General features: G+C 41.0%; 1 protein-coding gene across 1 annotated transcript in view; it reads left to right on the top strand.

Moving 5' to 3' along the window:
- Positions 1-17,750, top strand: part of DIP2A (DIP2 disco-interacting protein 2 homolog A (Drosophila)) — a 128,959-nt gene that overhangs the window by 95,278 nt on the left and 15,931 nt on the right. The window contains exons 22-29 of the mRNA XM_010566988.1: positions 8,112-8,248; positions 9,688-9,768; positions 9,968-10,095; positions 12,102-12,216; positions 13,385-13,586; positions 14,143-14,252; positions 14,391-14,471; positions 17,010-17,133. Coding sequence (XP_010565290.1) covers positions 8,112-8,248; positions 9,688-9,768; positions 9,968-10,095; positions 12,102-12,216; positions 13,385-13,586; positions 14,143-14,252; positions 14,391-14,471; positions 17,010-17,133 — 978 coding nt within the window. The remainder of the gene's footprint in view (positions 1-8,111; positions 8,249-9,687; positions 9,769-9,967; positions 10,096-12,101; positions 12,217-13,384; positions 13,587-14,142; positions 14,253-14,390; positions 14,472-17,009; positions 17,134-17,750) is intronic.

The following is a 17,750-nucleotide window of genomic DNA, read 5'->3' as shown; positions in this document are numbered from 1 at the left end:
ATGAGAGAACAAGAGCCAGTGGACACAACTGGAAACGCATGAGCTTCCCTCTGAACAGAAGGAAAAACTTTTTCTGCTGTGAGGGTGACTGAGCACTGGCACGAGTTGCCCAGAGAGGTTGTGGAGTCTGCATCCTTGGAGATACTGAAAAGCTGTCTGGACATGGTCCTGGGCAGCTGGCTCTAGGTGGCCCTCTTGAGCTGAGGGGTTGGACCAGATGACCTCCAGAGGTCCCTTCCAACCTCAACCATTCTGAGAGTCACAGACTCTGGATATCCCTGGAAACTGGTCAGTCCTGGATTAACCTCAGTTTCTTAATGACATCTGTTTGCAACACTGTGCTTCCTAAAGTAGGTAGATAGGGGTATTGTTCCCCAGCCCATTAAGTGGATTGAAGCAAAGAGGCTTTGTCTCTTCCCTGTTCTTCTCTTTTGAGGCTAGGCTGCTGAGTCATGCATTACTTGGAGAGAACACTCTGAAGAAGACAAATAAAGTTAGGGTGCCAAACCAGACCTAAAACTGTGGACAATGACTGGGATCTGTGTCCTGAAAGACCACTTAGTGCCCTCTACTCCAGAAGTGAAGATTGCAACATTTAGGTTGGTAGTGTAATGTTCCCTGGCACTGTCTGTCTGAGGGTACCACTAGCTTCAGGCCCTGTCCTGACCTGGTCTGGGTGTGCTTGGAGAGGATGAGATACAGATTTTTTGGAATTCTCCTTACCCCTTCAGGTTTACTATGTAGTGACCAAAGAATGTGATTCATTCTGGTCATGTCCTTGGCACCGGTGGCTTTGATGTTCTTCGTCCATTTATGAATCTCATGCCTTGCTGACCTGTGGTTCCAAAGCCCTCCTCTCTGTAGAGCATTTACTCAAGGTAAAGATGAAGGGGAGAGCCATCTTGTGCTATTTCAGCAACCACTTCTCTGTACATCAAGGCCCTCATTATGAGTAAGAGGAGGCAGACACCTTTCCAGTCTGCTGATAAAAATTTCAGCCATCGTGCAGCAAGTGGCACTGATCTTATTTCATTTTCCTCATTACTCCCAGAAGCACTTTGCAACCAATTAGTTTGGTGGTTCTGTTATTCTTACTGAACTTAAATTCACATTCACAGCTTCTTCCTGCTACCAATAAAAGACTGAGCAGAAGCTCTGCAGTTCATACCAAAATAAAGGGAAGGGAGCCCTTCCTGTGGGGATTCATGTCTGACCTGCTTATTTTAACTGCAGAAAACTGAACAGCTCTGTTCTGACCTTCTGGGTAGATAGGCAAGATATTCAAAATGTTCTCCTGGGAGCAAGGGCTTTGTGGCCAGCAGGAGGGGTTTAATACATTCCTAGGTATGTTCATAGAACTGTATGCATTCTGCAGATCCTCTTAGAGTTCAGTGTGCCAGGCACCCTCAGGCAGGTGGTATCTGGGCGGGTCTGTGAGAAATCCTTGAGTCCTCTTTGCTCTGGCAGTTACCATTATATCACCATCTCTCTTGTCTGCTTTTGATCCTTGAGCATACTTATAGCATCATAGATCTGAGTCAAGATAGGTGGGCCAGGTAATTTACAGAAAAATAACATCTACTTAACACTCTAGGAAGTAAGGTTGTAAAGGTAGGCCGATGTGAATATAGCCATCAAGGATAATGGCTATGCGTTGTTGTATGGCCTCAATGTGAGTGCAGGAGAAAAAAGAGTATGGTGACCTAATCTGGCTTAATGGCTTCTGAATTGCTTCATCTGACTGTTCAAATTCAGGTTGTTAAACTTGTCTGCAAAGACCCAGAAGATGGCCAGCTGCAACTGGCTTCTGTGTCTCAACAGAATGGTTATTCTTCCACTTCAGGTAGAATACAGATGGCATTGACTGTTACTGCTGTCTGGTTCAGCTCTTTGCACTACTGATGTCCCCTTGAAACCCCACTGAAATTTAGCTGTGCTCCCAGTCTACTTAAATCATGGGTTAGTCACAGGAACATGGAGGGAACAAGTTTGCATGCCCTTCAGGTAGTCATGGATCCTTTGGTGAACCGACAGAGGTTGAACTTGATGTTGGTTCAGTTTTAAAGAGTTCAAAAAAGTGGTATTTGATGCAGGATCAATTAAAATCTTTCTTTGGATCAATTTATCACATGGAGATCCTCCTGGCTTTGCTGTAGGCTTGCTCTCTGGGCAGAGTGTGCTTGACTACACTAAAGCACAAAGCAGCCTACAGTTGTGTTGCACCTTAAGCTACTCTTTGTATGCAACCATTACAGCTGTAAGTCCACTTGGTTAATCTTCTGTAGTGCATTTGCTCAGTGGCAGGTTCAAGTCTGCCTTATGATGTTGGAAGAATTACCTGTATTTTTGTGGGTAAGTAATTTCACCTTCCTCTTCTATGTAAGTCATTAATGAAAAACATGTCCCTGTCCTTGTGAAATGCTTAATTGGGTAGAAGAGGGATCTTTGACAAAACTCCTTCTCCTTTGTCAAATGCCTTGGAGCATTGTCTGGCAAATCTAATGGACCCTTCTGGTTTAGAATGCTATTGACAGACAATTGACAACACTACCATGACTTTCTACATTAGTAAGAAACATTGAGTGACTTGTCTGATTGTGTGAGGGGAGAACAGTGTGTACCCATTTAGTGCCTTGAAGTGATTTGACTTGTAATTGATGGCTATTGCTATTTTAAATTATAGTAGTTAGGTGGCAAAACTAGCTGTGGGTTAAGCAGAAGTTGGGCAACTTAATGGATTAACTCTTAAAACTCTGATCAGCATTGGGCTTTCAGTAGCTGGGGCAGATTAGCTTCAATTTGACCAAATGATAAAAATTCCAGGTCTGAAGGTGTATTTTTAGCAGAAATTTGACTGTACGTTCCTTAAGTCAGAACACACATGATAGAGTTCTTTCTAGACAATAATCCGATGACTTTGTTCCCTGTGACTGTCTCTTAAAAGTAAATAAATACATTGTTAAAAGCTTCCAGAGTAGGAAGAAAGTAAAAAGGCCAGCAGTTTTTTATAGATGTGTGCCAAATGAAAAGAAATTAATGACTTAAGGAAATTAAAGACTTCTTTTCAAATGAGTCTGCATGTACATTCTAACGGTGGATATACTTGTGCCTTACCTTGTAAGATTTATGCTTTTTCCTATGTAGTGTTTATGGAGGATGTGCTCTGTCCATTCTCACTTGGTGTTCGGCATACAGGAGAGAACATACCACCATTTCCTTTCCTGTTAGTTGCCCTTTTGAATTACTCTGCTGATTGATGAGTCTTGCTCTTTATCTGGTTTTGGCTTTGTATATTTTCCCTTTCCTTAGATCGCTGTGCTTTCACCAAAGGCCTAATTTGAGTCAGATACCATCCCTGAAGGCTTTGTTCCATCTTCTGATCCCCAATGAATACATTTGAGGTCTTGGAATTGACTATGTGCCCTAGTCTTTCAAACATCTTATGACATAGGAATTCACATTCATGAATTTCATTTGGTCAAATGTGCTGTGACAGTAGTCTCCTAGCCAAGAACTAGTAGTCACGCTGAAGTTTGTTCAGTCAAGCCAAATGGTTTTGATCTCATTACCCTCGAAGATCCTTGGAATACTTTATTCAGGAACCAGCTGGTTAAAAGGTCATGGATAAAGTGTTCACTTTCACCCTCCTTTTCTTCAGATCTTGCTATTTGTTCTGAGACACCAAGCCCACCTGCTTAGGGCATCTTATTCAACAGACCCCTCAGCACCAGGATCATGTCTTATGTCACTGCTGTTTAACCCATAGGCCGCTCTTGATGCCATATTTTCCTCAGTTGCCTTGGCTGTTCACTTTAATTATCTGTCATGAATGCCAATCACAAGAGCCACCAGGGAGGCGCAAGCATCCACAAAGAAATCTTCCCATCGAAAATAGCATGGGAATTCTTGAGAGAACCCAGTATGCATTCCCCTGGAATCCTCTCTGTATCTCCTGGAGGGATGATGTTTTGCCTCACCTGTTGACCACCTTGAGCTATATTGCATGGGTTCTGTCTGGGACTGACATTGCTAAAAAGCAATATTTGGCTTATAAAAGTCTTCAGTTCATTTTTTCAAATTGGACTGGTAAAGATGGTAGGGAGAGTACCAAACCTCTCTTCTGCCTGTTTTGTGCCTCCAGCTTTCACATCAACTGGGATGTGATTGCTGCATCATCTGTCATCTTGGAAGCTTATTATACCTTATGCTTGGACCTGGATATGGATGCTTGGGGTATTAACTTAAGTTTGCCTCCCTGCTACTTCCCGACTAAATGTTTCTGTTCTTTTACAGGGTTCGTTCTCAAATTCTTTCTTTGACAAGAGAGTAACCCTCTCTAATCCAGAAGATCTATATTCCTATAGCTCCTAATTATACAAAGCCTGGTTCATGGAAAGAGTGCTGTAGCAGCTACTTTCTTATACTCAGGCAGAAAACTTTGGGTTGGTGCTAGATCTTAGGCTTCTGCAAGATGAACTGATGCATATACAGTTTCAAGTTCTGGATTGTGACTGTACTCAGTACCTTTCCCAGAAGTTCAAGGAGAATGGTTCAGATTTCTCAAATGGCAGGATGCTTACTTTCTCTCCAGTCTATGGATGTCTTGGATGTTATTGTTTCCTCTGTCCATGTCTTAGCAAACATTTGCCCAGGTTCTAGTAGTTATCACAATGCATCTTCACTGCAGAGGCATCTGGTTCCTTTATCTCAGTGCCTGATTTGTGAAAGGAGTTGTTACAGAACAACTTTGTGAAGCTTTCAGTCTTTCTCCTTAGATTGTGAATGTGAGACAGCAGTACCTCATTCCCACTCTGTCCTAAGAATTTATCGTAGTAATCAGTTCTGTGTGTTCCAGTTGACTTCAGTCTATCACAGGATGGCACAACAGCCTGCCACTGCAGAACTTCTTCTCTTGGAGATCTGTGTCAATGTGTACATCTTTGATGAGACATTTTCTTCCAATTTGAATGTTGTGCTTTGGATGCTTGTGTGACCACCTTTAGAGTCTAGTTTCTTGTTCATCCTTATCTAGGAAGTTGGCTTGCTTTGTGCCTATTGCCCTTCCCAGAAGAGCAGGGAAAGATTCAGGTCCTTGCATTGGACATCCCCATATGGTGTTTTCTTCAAAGACTAGGTTTCTCTGGAAACCCTGCAAATGCTTTCCACAATGGTGGTAGGCGCATGGTTTATCCTAGCCTTTTAGTATTTTTCCTAAGCCTTCATTCTTCTAGAACAGAAGTTATAACTAAAGACTGTAGTGCAAGGAGGGCCCTCTTGGTTTTATTCTCATGGACCCAGGCCTTTTAGGAAGACTTGCTTGCTACAAGAAGATCCTGGAGTTTCGCTATTGGCACACAGTAAGAATCAACTGGATATCAGTTGCATACAGATCCACTATGAAACAGTGACAGCGGAACAAGAGAGCACTTTCTAACATTCATCAGGCACCTTTGGTAGTAGCCTTCTGTGGTGCAGGCGTCTGACATTCTTCTCGCATTCATGCTGTGCTGGTCTTGAAACATCCAAAGCTGAATCCAGTCTTTGGTAGGGCATCAGTGCGGTCATTTGTTTGCACAGTAGGATTCTCATCCTCTGCCAGAAATCTCATGGCAGGGCTAACTGCCAAGAGTCACCATCTATAACAATGTACATGTGGACTCATTTGAAGAAAGAAAGCTTTCTTACCAGTAATCAGTATTCTTCGTGATGTGTAGTCCACATGTACATTCCCATCCCATCTGCTTTTCCCTTCTCTCTAATTCTTTTTCAGATGCAATGCTGTTGAGAAAGACTGAAATGGTGGTAGATGCACTCTCTTATATGTCACACATGAAGCAGGAAAAGAAGAAGCAAGAGTACAGGCTCTACAGATACTGCAAAAGGAAAACCTTGCAGTATCACATGGCAGGGCAGAATTATGCCTGCTGTTAGAATGTACGTGTAGACTACCTGTATCATACATTGGTTACTGGTAAGTATTTTTTTTTACTTGGATCAGGGTGATAGGACTGTCCTTGGGCTTCATGGATGGAGCATCATTTGAGAACTATAAGCTAATCTGTTGGTTCTTCCATGTTTGTGAATGCGTTGAGGACTGTAGTATTTGTGTATGCCTACAAATTGTTGCACTTTCTCCAGTTATTAACACTTCTCTCTGCATCATTGCTCAAGCGTTACATATGGAGTTCTGAGATTAACTCAAGTAATTTCCTGTGGTAATAAACTATTTCTATTCTGTTTCGATTTACAATTAAGTTTTAATGGCCTTTTTTTTCCAGTTTCTCCTCCTAGATTGCAAAATGCGTTTTTTGCATGACTAACTGATATTTCATACTGTATAATTTCATTCTAACCTTCTAGTTCCTATGTATAATTTTCAGCAACTGAAACTGTTGTTCTAATTTGGACTTGGACCTGTACCAGAATTTGAGTGGCATCTACTTATTTAGTCACCAAAGGTTATCGTTGCATAGTTCCAAACATTTTATTAATAAATGCTACTTGTTCTGATAGATAATTTTTATGAAACCAAGATAATTTAGAGGTTGATTTACTGGTAGGGTGAATTATTGTGTCTCCTGTTCAGAACTAAGTTGTTGAAAACTGAAGGCTTCTCTGAGATTTGAGAATGTGCCTATGAACCTGTTCTGCTGGCAGAATTCTTGGTCCATGCTTGCAGCAGAGCTGGCTTTATCATGTATTAGTGTTCAAGGAAATGTGCCACTTTGCATTCATGATTTCTCTTCATGCTAGCTGAACAGCGGTAAAAGTAAGGGCTATCTGTGTATCACTTAAGATTGGCTAAATTAGAAAAAAGTAATACAGTCCTTCATACTGGAGGACAAGACAACTGTTGTAAGCCTTATCTGGGCTTCCCATCTGACATTGCCAAAATATTTAAAAGATCCTGATAGAAATAAACCAGAAATAAACCAACTAAATAAATTTCTGATACCTCTGGGGTCTCATGGTTGTTTTCTTTTCTTTAATATAGTATGCATGACAACAAAGTACTCTGATAATCTGAGTCGGAAGCAGATGCAATGGGAAAGGGCAGTACATTAATTTATGGCATAGTCTGTGTTATTTTTCAATGGCTCTGTTTATTTTGTGTTTACCCAGGTAGCCATTTTGATTTCTTTATTAATCTTGAGTGCTAAGCTAAACTTCCTTGCTACATCGTGCCTTCTCCCTCCATATCCTTTTTCCTTTCCCTTTCAGACTAGGAAAGGACCAATCCAGACTGCTTAAGAAAGGGCTCCACTTAGCCAGAGAAACCTCTAAAAAACAGTGGCTTCAGGAGTAAAATATAACCAGTGGCCAGAGCAAAGCTCAGTGTAGTATTTGGTTTGCAAGTATGTATATCCTTGATTAAAAATAAGGCAATTTCAGTGTAGGAAGACTTCTGAGATTTTAGAAGAAAATTGGTAAGCGTATAGCGGTAGGACCTTTGTGAAATACAATCCTTTTAATGAGTTGAAGAAGGTCATCATACTGAGGATAGGGAAGAGATAATATGTAGTCACAGGACTAAGTTCAGTAAGGGACAACTCTGTGAGATGAGTTGTGTGTGGTCTCTAAATAATAGTTGGCAGACTGGCCTGCTTTAAAAGAACATGAAGCATAGCGCAGTAAAATCATTGACCTGACGGTGAGAATAAAATAGGCTTGTTTTCTCTCCATTTCTAATGTGTTTCTCACATAACTTAAGGGATGATACTATGAATGTCAAAGTGTGCAATAAGTAAAAGGAATAATGGTATGTCTATAATTGGTATCTTCTTATTTTTCATCTTTATTCTCATATATGTTTGTACTTGATCAAACCATCTATCTTCATGTTGAAAAGCAATTGTCACAGTTTTGGGTTCAGTTGCAACTGATGCGTAGGCTGTGAAGCACTGTAAGAAAAAAAAATTGCATTTGCAAACTTGCATCTTTAATCTTGGAGAACACATTACACAGGCTGTCAAAAAGATAGAGCTCTCTTGCATGTTGTGGTTTTGCTGTAGCTGATAAATCTTTATCTGCCTGTCAGTGGCAAAGCAACTTCAGTGTCAGCTGCTGAAGCATACCAATGCTGTGATTCTGTGTTCTTCCTCTCCCTTTAGCAAATGTGTGTGTTGTGAAGGTGGATGGGACTCCTTATCTGTGTAAAGCTGATGAGGTTGGAGAAATATGTGTGAATTCAGGTGCAACTGGGATGGCATATTTTGGCCTCCTCGGAATCACCAAGAATGTGTTTGAGGTTTGTATTTCTCTTTGCAATATAAAGTTTCATCGTTACATTTCTAGTATTTCTTCTTGCAAATAAACTTACACATTTCTTAAACTTCCTTTTTTATTTTGTTATAAAAAGCCATGGCCAAATACACTTTGCTTCATTCTCTATCAGAACTCAAAATTCTGTCTCTTATAAGCAAAAATACAAAGTACCATCAGCAGTCAGTCAGCTGCGTCTATATTCTGCTGTCCAGTGTTGTGCCTATGTTAGCATTTAAATACATCTTAGTTCTGTATTAACACAGCAGTCTTCTGTAAAGTTACCTGAAGACATTTCAAGTTTATTGGTGCACAGCTTGGGACGTAGAGTTAGAATCTGGTCTGATATTTGCAAGCTTCTTCATATAATCAAAATGCATTGGTTAAGATATAATAAATTATTTAGAAAAGCTTCCTTTGTGTATTGCAAACAGTATGTGCTTTTCAAAATGAACTTTAGCATTGATTTACTGTAATGCTTAGAACACTAAACAGTTTGCTGTTGGATATATGAAATTATGTTCCTAAGTATATGGAAGAAGAGATAGTAAGGTTGATAGCATAACAGTCATAAGCCTTGTAGTTTGTCAAAGTAAAGCAAGAGCGATCTTTCTGCCCAGATTTTTCCTCACAATGGTGCCCCAATTTCATGTTTTCACTTTTCTGGCAAGAGAGTCCTTTGGGAGTCGCACACATAGTAGTGTTACGCTGGGCAGCAGTTTGAAGACTCGGCTGAAGTATGGAGTTCTACCAGAGAGATGAAAGAAATCCTGACCATAGTCTTCTCTTTCAGAAAAAGCTCTTTCTGTCAGCTTGCCAAGCCTCAACACTTGAAACAGCTTAGCTTTCAGCACTGTCCTTAGCTAGTGAGAGAGCCAGCAGGAAACCTAATGTAATGGAAGAGTTGGGGGGTGGGGGAAAGGCAAGGAAACTACCGGAGCAGATGAGAGGAACTTGCTGATGAGCTTAATGCTTTTGCTCTGGTTCTCCGTTCTAGGCAGTCCTGTAATTGCAGCAAACTTAACTTTCTCAAAGTTCTGATAGGGTAGCGTTTGTCGCAATTGAAGTGATGTGCCTGGGTACGTATCTCATCAGGGATGTTAATAGTAGCAACAGAAAGACTTTCTGATTAAGTGCCATATGAGTGCATACTATAAAACCTGTTTTAAAAAGCAGTGTGAACTCTTGTTATGAAGGCCAAGCAGCTGAGAAAAAGGTAAGAAAGAACGCTACCACAGAGTTAAGAATTGGTGTGTTCTTCATTATTCAAAAAACTGTTGTTCGCACTTGACATGATAGTAACTGTTGTCATTGGGTAGTTTTTCAACTGAGCGTAGAGCTACAATGAAACAGAGGCAGAAAGCATTTTAACTTCACTTTTCTTATCAGTACTCTGAGTGTCTGAATACTTACATGTTTTTTCAGGCCATTCCAGTGACGGCAGCCGGCGTGCCTGTTTCAGACCAACCCTTTACAAGAACAGGATTGCTTGGCTTTGTGGGTCCTGTAAGTGTGAATGAGCCATCTGGGGCCCTGCTTTGTCCTGACTCCCAACTCTTAAGTGATGCCCCCAAATTCAGCAGAATTCTGTGTCAGGGTAGTGAGCTCATACAGATCTTGAGAATATTGTTGGCTTTAGTGAGGCATGTATCGCCAGGACTCTGGAGGTTTTTCCCGTCTATTTCTATTCCTGTCTTCTTTTCAGGACTATTTGGTGTTTGTGGTAGGAAAATTGGATGGCCTAATGACAGTTAGTGGCCGCAGACACAATGCAGATGATGTGGTAGCCACCGCATTGGCAGTTGAACCCATGAAGTTTGTCTATCGGGGAAGGTGAGTATATTGAAAACTTCACCACTGCTGATTGGACCTTGTTGCTCCTTTTTCCAACTGCAAAAGATCAACAAGTAACAGAGGACCTCTGCATGTGAATTTTTACATGTGTATTTTGTAGGAAAAGTGGCAGTAGGTTGTGATATGCCAGGTAAAAACTTGGCTGTCCCTGCTAACTTGGAAGATGAATGTTGACACCCTGCTTCATGCATAATAGATTTAAAATTACTTTTACATAGATCTTTAAGCATCTGTTCAAAACTTCTTTCAAAGCTTCTCTTAAGACAGTCAAATGAAGCTTGTATGCCAAATGTAAAACACAACTCCCCTTTGTCCACCTGAGCCTTTCATGCAGAGTGGCCCAGGGAAGAACTTTGCAGCACATTCTAAAGAACAAACTAGGAGCGTTGAAAGACCTCAGATAGTACGTGTTGTATCACCAGCCTTATTGCTCTTCAGTGGTCAATGGCTCAATGTCCAGATGGAGAGCAGTGATGAGTGGCATCCCTCAAGGGTCCCTATTTGGGACCAGTACTGTTTAATATCGTCATCAATGACATAGTGGGATTGAGTGCACCCACAGCAAATTTGCAGATGACACCAAACTGGTGTGGTTGCCTGAGGTACAGGATGCCATTCAGAGGGACCTAGACAAGCTCTAGACATGGGCCCATGTGAACCTCACGAGGTTCAACAAGGCAAGTGCAAGGTCCTGCACCTGGGTCGGGGCAACCCCTGGTATTACTACAGGCTGGGGATGAAGGCATTGAGAGCAGCCCTGTGGAGAAGGACTTGGGGGTACTGGTGGATGAAAAGCTGGACATGAGCCAGCAATGTGCACTTGCAGCCTAGAAAGCCAACCATATCCCGGGCTGCATCTGAAGCAGCGTGGCCAGCAGGTTGAGGGAAGTAATTCTGCCCCTCTACTCTGCTCTGGTGAGACCCCCCCACCTGCAGTACTGCGTCCAGCTCCAAGGTCCTCAGCACAGGAAAGACATGGACCTGCTGAAGCAGGTCCAGAGGAGGGCCACAAAAACCATCAGAGGGATGGAACACCTCTCGTATGAAGAAAGGCTGAGAGAGTTGGGGTTGTTTAGCCTGGAGAAGAGAAGTCTCCAGGGAGACCTTGTGGCCTTTCACTAATCTAAAGGGGTGTATAAGAAAGATGGGGACAGAGTTTTTAATAGGGCCTGTAGCAATAGGACAAGGTGTAATGGTATTAAACTAAAAGAGGGTAGATTCAGACTATACATAAGAAATATTTTACAGTGAGGGTAGTGAAACATGGGAACAGGTTGCTGAGAGAGGTGGTAGATGCCTCATCCCGGGAAACATTCAAGGTCAGGTTGGACGGGGCTCTGAGCAACCTGATCTAGCTGAAGGTGTCCCTGCTTATTGTAGGGGGGGTTGTACTAGATGGCCTTTAAAGGTTCCTTCCAACCCAAACCATTCTATTATTCTATGAAAGTGGAGCTTTCCTCATTTTTACATCACTTGCGCAATTCACATATGATAAAAATAATGGCACATACCTGGCTGAGGCATTATTAATATTTTATCCTAGAAGATGCAAGCCTAAAACTAATTTAATTCACAAATAGGAGTAAGTATTTTTCAGTGCAAGCATTGATAGACATGCTGGTCTGCAATTTGGCATAGTTGTCTTTCAGAAGGGACATTGTATGTAGGTGCAACAAGTTTAACGTGCATGATGGAGTTATATAGGCAAGGTTTGCACAATCCCTGTACGTATGGAACCTGCCTGCGTCAAACACGTGCTACATTGGTGACTGCAAATTCACTTGACCCCCAACAGAAATAAATTATAATAATGAACCTACATTTCTTCTAAATTTGTCTGTGATTTTGTGATGATCTGGCATGAATAGTGTTTGTGTGTGTTGAAACAGTACCATTAAAGGTTGCAGTCATTTCCACATTATAATAAACCATGCTATGTTCATCATATGTTGCATCCTATCATTCTTCTGTCCTTTGCGTTTTAGGATAGCAGTGTTTTCTGTGACCGTTTTGCATGATGATCGAATAGTGCTTGTGGCAGAGCAGCGCCCTGATGCGTCAGAGGAGGATAGTTTTCAGTGGATGAGCAGGGTTCTACAGGTAGTCAGTCTGTCCTTTCTCTCTTTCCAGGTGAATAAGGCTGATGTATGAAATGACAATATTAGAGCATCTTTTTTCCATAAGAAAAACCCTATCAGTGTAACTACAGAGAGTTGTAATAAGCTGACTTTGGAATGCATTTCAGGGTTGATAGTTAACAGAATTTTGTAAAAAGTAAGACTTTCTTTCAGAATGTTTTTTAACTTCCTACTACTAGCATTCTTAAAGTCCTAAGGATGATAGTTTTTGTTTGTTTTAATTCAACATATCTCTGCTGATTTCGTACTGGCTAGGAGAGTTAAGTCTGAAAATGTTAAAGGGTCTACTTCGTGCCAAGTAGCAAAACAGACCCTGAAATCTTTTTATGTCACTTAACATCCTTATCCTAGATCTCCACCAGTAAGCATTAAAAACTTTTTCCCTTGATTACTTTATTGTGTTTCCCGGGGGGGGGCAGGAGGGAGGAAAATTCTGGTAGATTTGCATTTGAGGATTTTGGAATTAATCAATCGGTTCTAAGGAAGTAAAAAGTGAGAGAGCAATTATGGAAGAAGACTCTGGTGAAAGCACTACTGAAGGGAAGGCTAGAGAGAACGATTCATGGGAATATTCCTCTTAAGAGTAAGGCAGTTGTGTAATTATGGTTTCTGTCTAATTTCAGCTTTGTAATCTTTTTGGAGGGAATATCTGGTAATAGAAAGGCTGTTTTTCATGGGAGACAGTATTTTTCTTTCTCTTTTTAGAAGTGTCATAGCTAAAATAGACACTTAAGTTTTAGGCGGCAAGATGTTTTCCTCCCTATTTTTGTGGTTTTATGTTCTACTGCGCTTTTGTGATTGTGCCATACATGCTAAATTTGCTGTGGTATAATTTTGGCTTTTTAAAATCTCTGCACTTTTTGCCCACTTTTAAGAGACTTTCCTAATCCCTAATGTGCAGGTGGCATCCCCTTGATAGAGTGCACAACCAAAGTCCTGGGTCTGCTCCTGCTCCCATTGAAGTCATGGCACAACTTCTATGAGTTCAGTGAGTGCAGAATTGGACCCTTTATTTGCAAATTGTGGTGCAAGTAAAAATTTTAATGTTATTAACTGACTTGAATTCAAATTCTTGCTCTAGCTACATTCCAGGTGATAACATGGAATGTATTTTTTTTCTTTCTATCAAGGCAATTGATAGCATTCACCAAGTGGGCGTCTACTGTCTTGCCTTGGTGCCAGCCAACACTTTGCCAAAGGCTCCACTCGGAGGAATTCACATTTCCGAAACTAAGCAGCGCTTTTTAGAGGGTGCTCTGCACCCTTGTAATGTCTTGATGTGTCCACATACTTGTGTTACTAACCTGCCTAAGCCTCGACAGAAACAACCAGGTTAGTAAACCAGACATGTTCCTTAGTTCCATGTGTCTGTCGCTGAGGGTATGAATGGAGTATGATCCAGAAGCAATGTGACAGCTCAGTGCTGCGCATGTTGGATGGCTTTAAGCTGCGTAACTTGGCAGAGCTAGTGGTGTTGTCAGAGCAGCCCAGAGCTCAGTGAAGGCATTATGATCTGCCTCAAGTCCCAAGTAAATGCAAGGATGTACAGCACATACCAATTTCATGCTTCTGTAGCTACGTTATAAATTGTTCCTGTACTTGCCACCTTGCAAAGGCTCGTACTCAGACATGCTGTAACTCATGTAGTAAAACTGAAGTACAGACAGACCTCAATTTGCTGAATCAGTAATAAACTGATTTTGACTTTTAGTGTACCATACTATCATTTTGTCTCTTTTTCTGTGCAATACAATCCTTGGTTTTAGCTTTTCATCTTTTCAGATCTATGTTACGTATGGCATTTATAGTAATCTACAGGCTGAATTGTAGATTATTACATGTTCCTTACATTATTTTCCCTCATTTTGCACTGTTTTTCAAAATGCAGATGTTGGTCCTGCTTCAATGATAGTAGGAAACCTTGTTGCTGGAAAGAGAATTGCACAAGCCTCAGGGAGAGATGTTACCCAGTTGGAGGATAATGACCAGGCAAGAAAGGTAACACTGATGTCCTGATATTATTAAATATTTTAATTGGCTTATTCAAAATGAGGGAAGACCAGTTATGGTGTTCTGCTGAAGCTAAGCATGGTGCATTTCAAGTGAATCTGAGTATCTCCTTTTTTTCTGTTTCAGTTCCTGTATTTAGCAGATGTTCTTCAGTGGCGAGCTCAGACAACTCCAGATCATCCCCTCTTCCTTTTGTTGAATTCCAAGGTGAGATGCACTTTAGGTCATACTTGGAGCTTGCAATCAGTAAAAGATTGTTTGGATTCTAAGAAAATTCCAGCTAGAAGTCTTTTCCAAAAATGCTTTGGGTTATTTTGATGAAGCAGGCAAAAATTGGTAGTTAGCAAGCAGCATATTTTTTCTACATCTGGAATTTTATTCCACATCTGTTATTCCATTCTGGAATTTCAGTATGCATTCTGCCTAGCTTAAAACATTGCAGTAATTGCATTTCCTGCTGGAACACAACTTTTGTCATATTAATGGGAGCCACAATTCTGTCTTTATCCCTGAGCACAAGAGTAAGTGGAAGTCAGAGCTGGAGGATTTTTTTTAATTAAAAGATCTAAAACCCAAGTAGAGAACCCTTGTAAGAGCTTGGAGTAATAAATTTTCCAGGAGCACTGCACACCCTTCAGGAGACGCTGATGGCTTGTCCTTGCCTAGGCTCTGCCCCCAAAAAGGATAGCACTTAACAGTCACTCCAACATGAGCAAGTAAATGGTTCAGTTTTGGAGTACAGGCCCAAGGTACTTATAGGGTCTATATACTTAATATTATTCAAGGGCTGTCTGAGCCCTTATGACATATTACAAGGCAACAGTCATGTTTCTCAGTAAATACATCATTTTTGCTCATAGCCACTCTACTCTGCATGTGGCTGTCAGTAGTTTTGGAGCATTCACGTGCCCTGTGCATCCAACTGTTCATAAAGGGATGTGAGAAAACTTGCACTTTTGTATGTTCCTCAGTATTTCAGCCTCCCTGGGCTTGAGGAGCACTACTGCTGTGCATATTTCAGAAAAGTCAAATATTTTAGACTCTCCTACTGCTCTTCTGGAACTTTTTTTATTCCCGTTCTTTCTTTCCAGGAGGCAAAGCTGGTCAATTTTTGCTTGAGCCTGTACTCAGTAGCTACCCTTGCAGTGATAATAACAGCCCAGTGACAAATTGGGTCTACCTTGTGCTGTGCTGTGCTGTACTGCAGACATTTGAGATAGGGAATGTGCTTTCAGAAGGTCCAGCAGCAGTCCTTGGGAAGTGAAGGATTTGCCTTTGGGGGTCTCATTCACACAGGCAAAATGGTTTAGGATGTGTGTCAAAGTTCTGCCTTTTCTCATGAGACTCTACTTCCGTAGAAGAAACTGCTTCAATATGGTTATTGTTAAGAGCCACAGAAATGGTTTATTCTTCTCTCAGAGCAAAGAGGCTTTTGATGAAAGTCTTCTAGTATGAAGAAGCCCCTTTCTGGGTCACTTTGTTCAGGCAACTTTTACCCTTCACAAGGAGACTGCAAAAAGGAAACACAAAACTGCAAAAAGGAAGGCAGAAAGAAATTATCTCTTGGTGAACATGTCTTAAATAGCTGGAGACTAATAAGCTACCATGCTAAACATTAGTGTGTTCACAGGTCTCCATGAGAAACCCTTTTGTTTTACACCTTTTCATGTCAATATTTTTCTCCCAAGTCCTGGAGCTGCTACAGTTCCTGTATCAACAATACACAGTATTTCCTGTTCTTATTTTGCATGACTTTAGCTCCCAGGCTTTAACAACAGTTTCCTTAGTAAAACTGAGCAGAGTGCCAGTGGCATCCTGCATCAAACTAGGCCTTGGATCAGACAGCTGTGCACTTGGGGTGAGGATTACATGTGGCAGTCTTAGACTTGAAACTGGATACTTGTATAGCAGACATTTGCTGTGATAATCCTTATCTGTGTAGTGGGAGGCTTCATTCAGTCTCTGACTGTTAGTTTTCCTCTAAGGTGGTTGTCCGACCAGTTTTTCTTGAATGGGATTGTAGTCTTGGAAAACCAGATACATCCCAACCTCACAGGCTTGAGGCTAAGGCATTGCTTCTACGCTGGATAGCAAAAGGATGTTTTCTGTCTTCACATCAAAAACTGGACTAAGCTTTTTGGAATCCCCATGGCTTTGCAACTGCCTAAGCAATGCAAAGATACAGCTGCTTCCATGTGAAGACTTTCCAGATGCATAGTTGTGGGAAAGACACTTTCAGTAGATGCACTGAAGCAGAAGTGACTGCACACCAGCCACAGCTCAGGTTGCCTCTCTGACCCTTTAAAAGAGTATCTATACCAAAGACATCAACGGAGTTCCCTTTGCGCTTTTAAGACTGCTGATTGCAAAAGCATCTAGAGGTTTGGCTGTGTGTGGTAGGGTAAAGCTGATGCAGTGCTTCACTTGCTGCTAAAACAGTTATGCTACTACTACTACTGTATTTTCTCCCTTGGACTGTGAAATTTCAAATATTTGTGAGATAACTCTTTTTGTGGTGCCAAATACATTTAGAAGCTGCTTCAATGTCTGATGTTCAAAATAATACGTATAAAATTCTCTAGCATTCTCCAGCAGCATGGTTTCCAAAGCACTGAGACAGACTCATTAAAAGTTTGCTGTATCGTTAAAATAAGGACAATGAAATATTGTGTCTGCAGCATGTACTTGGTAGAGGACAATTTGAAACTGAATAAAGTTTTCTGATGTTGCTTCTTTTTTGTGCAGGGCACTGTAGCTAGCACTGCATCATGCATACAGTTGCACAAGAGAGCAGAGAGAGTGGCAGTTGCACTGATAGAGAAAGGACGACTGAATGTTGGTGACCACGTGGCCCTGGTTTATCCTCCAGGTAAGGCAATACAGACAGCAAAAATCAAAGTCAGACATCACAAGAGAAGAAACAACTCCTGCCAAGATAGAACATTTAATATAGTGGTATATGGCAGTGACTTAGTATTTCAAGGAAGAGACTTCCTTTATGTCACTTTATTATTAAGTTGCTTCTCCTAAGTGGCAAACTACATTTACCAAACATTTCATCTAATTGCTCCAGATGTCTGGGCAGTTATGCAGGAGTAGTTTGATTTAAATGACATGAAAGAGTCTCAATTTTCAGCCTCAGAGAATGGAATAAAACTGCATATGTATTCATTGAAAGCTAGATTAGGGATGTCAGTGTATGAACACCCTTTCTTTCCTGAATGGCTGTCTCTAGAAGTGAAATCTGGACTCCAGACTTGGCATTACTAGTGTGTTTTTACAGGAGTACCTCAGGAAAAAAGTATTACCTCATAAAAGTAGGATGACTGCATATTTCAGAGTGATAATTGTGCAAAACAAATGGATGCTTTTTGAAATAATCTGAGTCATCATCTTCATAACCTACAATACCTTGGTTTTTTATTTTTGTTATTTTCTACTACCTGTCCATGAAAATATATCTCTACAAATTTAAAGTTTGTAGGG

Source organism: Haliaeetus leucocephalus, unplaced genomic scaffold (genome assembly GCF_000737465.1).
Source record: "Haliaeetus leucocephalus isolate CR32 unplaced genomic scaffold, Haliaeetus_leucocephalus-4.0 Scaffold223, whole genome shotgun sequence".
Classification (NCBI taxonomy): domain Eukaryota; kingdom Metazoa; phylum Chordata; class Aves; order Accipitriformes; family Accipitridae; genus Haliaeetus; species Haliaeetus leucocephalus.
Note: the sequence above shows the minus strand (reverse complement) of the source record. Positions and strands in the feature narration are given on the sequence as shown.